Source organism: Crocodylus porosus, unplaced genomic scaffold (assembly GCF_001723895.1).
Source record: "Crocodylus porosus isolate Cpor-Errol unplaced genomic scaffold, CroPor_comp1, whole genome shotgun sequence".
NCBI classification, from domain to species: domain Eukaryota; kingdom Metazoa; phylum Chordata; order Crocodylia; family Crocodylidae; genus Crocodylus; species Crocodylus porosus.
In genome coordinates, this window is record NW_017728907.1 from 11,252,643 (window position 1) to 11,262,373 (window position 9,731).

Sequence of the window (9,731 nt, forward strand, 5' to 3'; positions counted from 1 at the left end):
CAATGATGCTACCCAAAAGCAAGAAGGCAACTCATCTTGCCTCTGCCTCATGTTAAGTGACTCAAGGCCCCTCTGAATATTTATGTAAAGGCATGCGAGGATATGATGCACGATCTACATATGCATAGCAGGAGGCACTGACCTGGCTGCCAGCCTCCTCAGCTGCAGGGCCTGTAGCTACAGCAGTGGGTGGTACACCCCTGCAGCTGGAAGCCCAGTCGTGGGGCTCCCAGCCACAGGGGAGCATCTGGCTATGTGGTCAATTAAAGGAGTGCAATTAAAGGAGTGATAAGAATAAGTCACAGATTTATTACACAATTTTTGTGGAATAACTTTGTGGCTTATTCCTGATTTTGTCATGCTGTTAATTGATTGGACATCTGGCTGGGTCACAACTTCAGCTGTGATTAACTGGTTAATCATGCTTTAAGTGTAACATGCAGATGAGGTATCATTTCCCAAGTGACTGTGACCCACAGAGCTAAAAACCAAAATTCTAAATCAAACCTGGGATGTGGCAAGACACCAACAACAATGGTCAGTCTCAACCTGGAATGATTTGGAGGACTGTATTAAAATGGCCACTACTGATATTGTCTAAAATCCTACATGTTACACAGACATCCAAGGCTCTCGGTATAGTGCCAAAATAGGCTAACAGCTTTATACACAATAAGGTACGTTCCCTGCCACAATGAACTTTCATGCTCAACAGATAATGTGTAGACAAGGAAAGTATATACCACACTGCAGGTCTTCACCAGTAAGCAAAATTCTGGCTCAGCTTCTTTGGGAGAAAGGCTTGGCATCCATCACTATGCACCAAAAAGGAGTCTTGCTCCCGGGCAACCTCATTCTCCCCAGTGAAACTGGATCAACTGTTAGTATCTATGCCTAGACAGCATTCAGTGTGAAGGGAGCACACAGAATGCTTCTTAACCCTTTGAAAGTGAAGAGAAATGGCCTCCATGTTATCCCCAGTGAATTAATTCAATAATTTAAAAGCCAGAGAATGCTCATAAAAGTCAGAGCAGTCATGTGATAAAAAAGCAATTTACTCACAGTACCCAGGAATTGTATGTGTAAATACCCTGGCAATTAGTGAGTTCACATCTCCATCCTTTAAAAACACCACTGCATTTCCATTAAGCACCTTTTAATCCCCAAAGTACAGGAATAACTTAACCTGCTGCTTTAATGATACCATTTCAAGGATAAACATAGAAGTTAAAAGGTTACACCAATGCTACATAACCACTCACACAATTTAAACTGTAGGGGAAGACTGTCTAAACAGAACATAACTAACCAAGTAGGAATTGGGTTTAACCCCTAACTAGTGAGAAAAATCTCAACCTGGAATCAGTGTTACAATGAAACATACTACAAATTCGGGAAGACATAAACATTATAATGGCTGGTAAAAGCTATGTGTAAAACTATCCTACAAAGACTTCTATAGGCAAAAATCCTAAAGAAAGCAACTTTAAATAAGTTAAAGTGATTGTGAAACTTCTCTAGAAAGGGGTTAGCTAGACTCTTCCATTTAATAAACTGAAGTTTAACATCATAGCTATCTGTATTCAATCACATTTTCTCTGTCAGAATGAAATCTCTTGTTTTATTATAGGAAAGAACAAGTTCTCTCACAGGAAATCTTTGATGAAAATGAATTCTTCTCTTCTGTAAAACTAGCCCAATGTCTTTTCTATAGCAGCTAATTTTTGACACTTTGATCCACTTCACATTTCTATCCTTTGAAGGATACCTGGAACAGGAAATAATTTATAACACCATTCACCAACAGGGTACATTACAATAAGACAAATTGATATGCTGCTCTTTTTATTGATCCATGAAGCTGGTTATTATTCAGGGTAACGTTAATAGAAATGTCACATTACTTTGAGAGAAAAACCTATTTCACAATGTTTATACTAAAACCATTTGGCAATGAACATGCTAACTTATGCTGCTGCCACCTGTGTTGGTATTTAAAAGTCAGAGATTTTGAAGATGCAGAACTCAAGAAATAATCTTTAAAAACAATTGCTAAATTTCCAAAGAGCCCTATTTTGAGCCATATTTATAATAAGCAGAGGGAAGCCAGTATCTGAAATGGTTAATGCCTGCCATTGCACATTAGTTTGTAATCACAGGAATGTTTATAAGTATGAGGCAACTGCATTTTTTAAATTACATTGAGAACATTGTTTTGGGGTAGTATGGCAGAGGGACATAACATTCAGAAACTTTGCAAAAACAGGACAAGGTTTAGGTTCTGTTGGAAGTACAAAGCATCATCCTTCACCAGAATCTCTTTTTATCTGTGCTGACTTGTTTTAAAAATGGGCATGCAACAGCATTTTTAGAAAACCCTCCTGACATTAAAAATTGGATATATGTGCTCTTACAATGCAATTATACTTCTGAACTACTCAGAGCAAAAGTACTAAGCCAAAAGAATCTCAGACCCGTATTGATTACAAGCACCAGTCAACATTCACTCACCTCTGAAACTGTTAGAGAATCAGAAAGAAAAAAGATGGAAAAAACTTGTCACCAACTAGTCCTATATCCACTACTAAGATTACATGGAGATTTTCATATAAACCTTGCCCTGTCTACACCTTTTCCAGTATAAGAAGCTGATCTAAGTATTTTTATGCTCACCTACAGTACCTCACTATGCCTGTAATATAGAGAGAGGAGTTTTTAGCCTGTCCAATGCTGGAAGCCCAGTATTGATGATAGGAAATCGTGTGTGTGTTGCATTTCAAGATAAATGTTAGAAACCACATTTTTTCTCATTGAACAGAGACCAGTATTTAAATAAGGCAGGGCTAACTGGACACCTGCAACTCAAATGCAGGTGTTAATGTAAGCCCCCTGGGCTCCCAGCTGGCCGCCACCCATCTGGCTCTGGCTGCTTGCAGGGAGACGGTCTAGGCTTCCCCTCCTTCCCTCAGATTTCTCTTCCTGTTCCTGCATCAGGGGCAGCATAGAAACAGTGCAGGATGAGCTGAGGTGGGGGCACCCAGACACAGTGCAGCAGTGGGGGGGGGGGATATGCCCACCGGAGTACATTGGGAGGTTGGGGGGGGGGAGTGGAGGGGTAGCAGGCAGGGAGCACCACTTTCAGACACCAAGAGGAATTAAGCCAGAAGAAATTTTGAAGACATTAAGTCTCCTGGAAGCAATTTACCCCTGGTTGTTCCCTGGTTATTTTTCTCCCAGAGTGGCCATTTTTGCTGTGGGAGAAAGAACTAAAAAGACTTCCCACTTGTGTTTTCTACTAAGAGAATGGCAATTCTCCTGGTGGAAACAAAATCTGTATATGGCCCTGGTCACTGCAGATGCATTACCTGTTTATAGTTATCAGGTTGTCTAATGAGATCCGTTTCTGTGACAGAAAAATGGCCAATGGTCTGGTCCATATGAGAGCCATTAGTGTAGAAATGAATCTGGAATGAACAAAATGAACACACACAAATAAGTACAGTTGGACCAAAATTATAATTAGATCATGACAGAAAAACAATGGTATTTGAAAGTTGTTTGGTGGCCATTATAAAATAAACTATTGGTCATAGTTCAATTCCCAACAGAAAGATGAATATATAACTGTCATTAACTACTAAATTCGCCCTTCTTATGACAGACTCCAAAAAATCAAAACTAACACGTAAACAGCCTGCTTACTTATACAGTGGTCAGTCCTGCAAACCACTGTTAGCAGAGTGACAAGCAAATATTTGATCTGCTTCTGCCTGGTATAAATCAAAAGCTTTCACTTTCCTAGGTCCATTACCTCACCCCATTACAGAATTCATGTTAAATATTTATAAGGCATTAAAAAATTATGACACATTTACATGCATGCCTAAAGTGATACCCACTGTATCGTTCCTGCTCTATTTCCCCGAATGCAAGAAACACTATTCAGCTATAGTAAATCTTTCTACTCCTGAAGTTTATTTTTGGTTAGCTCTTTAATGATTTTGCCAGATACTTGTCCCAGCTGTGTTGGTGATGTTATCATCAATTCTTGAGGAAAAACTGCCCAAGTTAGTCAAGAGAACAATAAAAAGCAATTCTTTCTATTCAATACCAATCCCTTTGTTATAGTAATAACTGAAGCTGTCAGACAAAAAACTAGTGCACATTTGTCATGAAATCATTCATATTTCTCTAATATTTCTTCCCAGATGACAGGAAAATATTTGTTGCTTTTCAAACTTTGCTGTAATATTATCATGCATTCCAACACTGCAAAATCTTTTAAAGTTAATGGATAATGAATAATTATCACCTAGCACTGAACTTAACAAGATTATGGAATTCCTTCCCTGAAATTCTTCTGGTGGCAATTAGATCATACATACTTAGAACTGGAATGAATTTTTTCTCACGCACATTTTCTTCCCTCTAAACCATGCTGCTGCTTCAGCCCTTTACTATTCAACTCCAGACTCTCTTCCACTCCAGGGTATTACAGCTCCTGAATCTTTCAGCATCCTGGAGCTAGGGCTCAAATATGAACCCTTCTAAGTCCCAAACCGTGTTGCGTGCATCTTAGGGAAATATCAAAATCTGAGACTTCAAGGCATCTGATAGAGACAGGGTATTTTCTTGGACTAGACCTAAAATAGACACCACCTTAGTTGCAAGTCTTTCCCCTGTCATAAAAGCTTTACCTTCAGCTAGTTTTCATTAGTTCTTTGAAAACCTCTGCAATGTCCATACAGGAGACACCTGCAGATGCTGCACTCATTTGCCAAAAAAAAAAAAATTTTGCTGTCCCTAATGGCAAAACAAACCATTTAAACCTTTCAAGGTGAAGATGCCATGTGGCTGGTAGTAAATGTAAAATACAGAATCATAAGCCTCCTTTTTAATATACTATTACCACAATACAATCAAGAATTAGGCTTAAAAGCAGAAAGAATTGCAGGGAAGAAAAACAAGGTCTTAGAGGGTTCAACGTCTATAAACTACTATGGGAAAAAACTGGACTGACGGCAGGAGGAAGCAGCTCCTTTTATAACCTTGCACCAATGCTCTTCCATGAGATAGCAATATACACAGCCCCAAGCAGCCTTCCTTTGCAGAAAGCCTCAACCTCTTCTCTGAAGATCAGGGAAACCTGTACTGACAGGAATAACCAAAGCAAAGGGATCCAGGGTCCTCTCTGCCAGAGGCCAGAGGCCAGCCCCAATGCTTCAATAGAAGATATAAGCGTTCCACAAAATGCAGTTACAGAATTTTCTATCCACAAGGAAATTTTTATCCTAAATCCCATGAACTAGAAGCCGGCTGTGCTCTGAACCATTAAGGTACGCAAACCTTCCAAATTACTTTTTCTTAAAAAAAAAATTACTACTATAACTAGATAGTCTTATGGTCTGGGCTGTGTATCCTTTTTCAAATCCTGCCAAGTGTCTTTGGTATAGATCTGTACGGGCTAATTATTCAGTGTGAGAAAAAATATTTCTTTTTATCACCATTAAAATGATTCAAGGTCATAAAAATAATTCAAGATTTACAAAAATCTGCCTGACACTAAGAGACTTAGGGCCTATCTATGCATGGGATTATTAATGCTATTCTTAAATAACTGTGGGTGAATATTCTTATTCTAGATTAAAAGTGCCAAAGTGGTTTAAGATGAACAGGAATGTTCTTATTTCAAAATAAGAACATGAAAATTTATTTGGATTATGGTAGGATCTGAACTTAAAGTGTATTACCTATTCCTGAATAACTTCAACTACGAAGAAAGCTCTAAACAAGCTTTTTAGTATGTTCAAGGAAATGGTAAGAAAAGGTTTAAAAACGTTCTACAAATTCATAAACGGAGAGAAAGAATTCTGCTGTATTGAACAACCCTCTGCTATCATCCAACAACACAAAGCTGATGTTAGATAAATGCAGGCTACAAAAAATCCAAGAATAATTAACTATGGACAGAAGTAACAGAGGATTGTGGTAGATTTGTCATTATTTGGAATCTTTACATCAAGAAAGGATGTATCTTTGTATAAGGGGTGCCCTAGCTCAACCAGAAGTTATTAGGATTGATGAAGGAATTATCTGATATAAATTTCAGGCCTGTGTTACACAGTAATTCTGGGTGGCTCCTGGACTGTCTGCACATTAACATCTGAAACTCTCTCTAAGCACTCATTAGCCTGCTCAAAGTTATACCACACCAGGGCAGGATTATCTCTGATCCGTTACCCAGCTCATGTTGCACTAAGGTGTAGCCTCTCTAGTAAGTCCTTTCAGAAAAAAGGTCTTTCCTACCTTTAAAAAAGCTAAAAATGTAGAATGCCACTACCTGTTCTGTTTCATTCAATGCCCCCTTTTATATATGATAAGATGAACAGATGTTACCATTTTCTGTATCACTTGCTATTTTGTATATTTATCATGTCTCCTCTCAAAGAGAAGCAACCCTAAAAAATTCTCATTCTCTTCATAGTGAAGTTTAAAGTTTATTCCAATGCCACTAACTACTCTTCTTGCCAACCTCTAATCTTATCCTGCCTGTAGCGTTTATAGACAAACAGTACAGTAGTGCCATGATTCCCATCTTTCCAACATATTTCAGTAATGCCTATTATGTCACAGTCCTGTTCTCCAGCCAGGCATTCTAGATCACCTATGTCTTAACTTAGCATTTTTGTGTACATATAAATACAGTTTTATTTCTTATGCCTATTTTTAAGCCCATAGCCTGGTACCTCTTCAATTTTACCTCTGATCTTGACCTGCCCCTGCTTTAGGACAGTTGCAATTTCTGTCCTAAACTTTACTAGATACTAAGGCATCTGGCAATTTCTAAAGGGAAACCATCATGTTTTCCAGGAATTTGAGCAGATTCTGATACTTCTTTGCATATGCTTTCCTGGCACAAAGTATTTCAGTTTCAGAAACAAAGCTATGTATGTTTACAGTATATGGCTCATTCCTATTTTAACAATGTACATACTTCAAGCAATATGCTCAACATTTAGGAAAACACTAGAAGCAGTCACATCCCAAAAACCAGAATGATTTTTAAGAGCATGGGGTCTGTTTTAGAGAGCTGAAAACACAGAGATGGTCTTTTAGAACCAGTTTGAGTCACACAAACTGAAACCTGGAAAAGTATTACCATCAGTTGGATAAATCAGTGAATCATGAACAGTGCAAATTTTGTTCTTGATTCAAGATACATATGCTGGTAAGTCAGTAAACAGAGTGACTAAAAGCCATAATTATAATTTTGGGAAGAAAGCCCCCTGAAAATCTGTCAGTATAATCAGAAAACATAAAACTCATTAGCCTTTTGCACATGGTGTTTGTGGCTTTGTACTAGAATAGCAAGAGCTCATATGCAAGTCATATTAGGTCAGCTAGATTTCCAAATGAAATAGCTCAGAAACCTCAATCCTCTGACACATAGCAGCTTAGTTTAAATTCTAAAAAAATATGCTAATGCAACAGTATGGCTAAGATTTCTGCATGCAAAGAAATCAAGGAATATATTCATGGTTTATAAAGCAGCTACAGATTGTTCCCTTTGTGCACATGTAGCATTTTTATCATATATGTTAATTACTAAGAATAAATATACATGTGTAATAGAGCCTCATTACAGACAAGTCAAAATTTTACCTTTAAAATTCTCTGTCTTTACTACAATTAAATATCAACCAGAATGTTGCACAATATTATTGCCACTCTTAATTCACACGGTTGGGTCTTGATAGTGGCATGTATATAAAATCATAGATGGCTATCTTCTAAATAGCTCAAAGCTTACTCAGATGCAGAAGCATCCTTAATGGGAACCCTGTCCAAACATCAGAGTGCAGAATTTCGTCTACCATGTTCAAAAATGCATTCTTCTATTATTAGAGACTTTAGGTATGGATCTGGCTGATTTACCTGTGCAATCCATTTTGCTTTCCCCAGTCAAATCTGGCCTATTATAATGAAAAAAGAAAAACTGTTCTGGCTTGCACATCAGTGAAATAACTGTCTTCCTAAAATCAGGATGCAGAATCTCTGTTGTGGACAGTGCTACGCATATGGAAAAAAAATCCCAACCTAGCTTTCAGATCCCAATTTTAAGCAGTTTAAAAAAATCTTCTAAAATAAACTACTTCAATCTGGAAGTTGTATACAATCATGGATGGTTATTTTACTAACAGAAATTCACCTTAAACTTTAATTTTGTAATTTCTGCTTGCTACACCCATAATAGTTTTACAATGGTTGGTTTTACAGCTAATGTAGTAAAGCACACTGGCAGTATCATAGCCAATGAGGTTAATCTGAGGCATAATTATTGCTAATTGAAAATCTTCTTTAAAGTCTCCACATGAAAATCCCAAATTTATTCCCAAATTTAATTACTGTAGGTTTTCATTGATCACACCACCAAACCTGAGCTTGCCTTGTCAGCATGTTTGTTTAATCAATGTCTTTGTTTAATCAATTTCTAATCTGTACCTTAAAAACTGTGTGTTCATATTCAAGGCCCCAGATTCAGATTGTTTTTGTATCCTCTATTGGGTTCTTTCATTACCAGTGACAGGATGAATCAGTGTTCTGATGGTAGGTTATGAACCCTTTTTTCTTCTAACCAATTCAAATCTAGGAGAACCTCAAATCCAGTATTTGAGGAGAAGAAGAGGTAACAGTTTCATAACATTTCCATATCAACTGAAAACCACTACAATTAGTGACATTCTTGGTGATTTTAGTAGAAAAGTATGGACTTGAATCAGCTACAACAGGAACATTAAACTCACCCAATCCTGCCAGGTAGATGAGGGACTTGGCCCACAGACCAGCCCCACATGCTGGACCCAGCACAGGCACCAGGACCTTTCCAGCAAGAGTGCCACACATATCACACGCTCCAGACCAGCCCCATGTGCTACGTATAGCGCACACTCTGGACCAGCCCTGCATGCAGTCTGCACACCAGCTCCATCCTGTCCACAGCATGTGCCAGCCCAGCTCTACATGCAAGGCCAGGGCCAGCACATGCTGCATGCAGTGTGTAGACCCAAAGACAGCACCATGGGCCAGATTATAGGCCTCTGCAGGCTGGATTTGGCCCATGGGCCCTATCTTTGACACCCCTGAATTATAAGAATCAATCACGATTTACCCTTCTAGGTCAAGTTCAGAGGACATTTCTTGTGGGAGGTATGTAGCAATGCTGTACCTGATCTGTTGTTATATGAAGGGGTTCAGTCCCTAGGATTGGAAATTAGCTATCTTGGTCCAGCAATAAATTAATTACAACACAAAAATGTAGCCACAGGAGAATCTTGAGATTGCAGCAGTAGATTTAACAATTCAAACCAAGAAAGCATTCTCACTCAAAACCCTCTTATTTGACACAACTTTCTGTTATAAGCTACCCTCTGGGCTCCAAATTCTCAGACTTAGTTTTAGCTTCAAGGAGACTTAACTCCATGAAGGCTAAAAATGATTCCATTTCAGTTATTGGATCATGTAAAATAGGTCTTTCATCAGTGAAGACATTTTTCCCCCCTTCCCCTCCTTGGTCATCAATGTTATCAGCTGGCAATTGGGACTCTGAGACTTTCCTTCCACTTTGACAGGCAGTGATATTCCTAGACAGGCATGGACCTCTACCTGACTCAAGAAGTCTATGGGCCAACGAGAGGCAAAGCGCTGCTTGACCTGGTACTGGCTACGGGGGA

The 9,731-nt window shown here is 38.6% G+C and overlaps 1 protein-coding gene across 1 annotated transcript in view; it reads right to left on the reverse strand.

Annotated features, from left to right (window-relative positions):
- CUNH14orf80 (chromosome unknown C14orf80 homolog) overlaps positions 1-9,731 on the reverse strand; it is a 144,188-nt gene that overhangs the window by 95,909 nt on the left and 38,548 nt on the right. Inside the window, exon 5 of the mRNA XM_019530573.1 lies at positions 3,366-3,464. Coding sequence (XP_019386118.1) covers positions 3,366-3,464 — 99 coding nt within the window. The remainder of the gene's footprint in view (positions 1-3,365; positions 3,465-9,731) is intronic.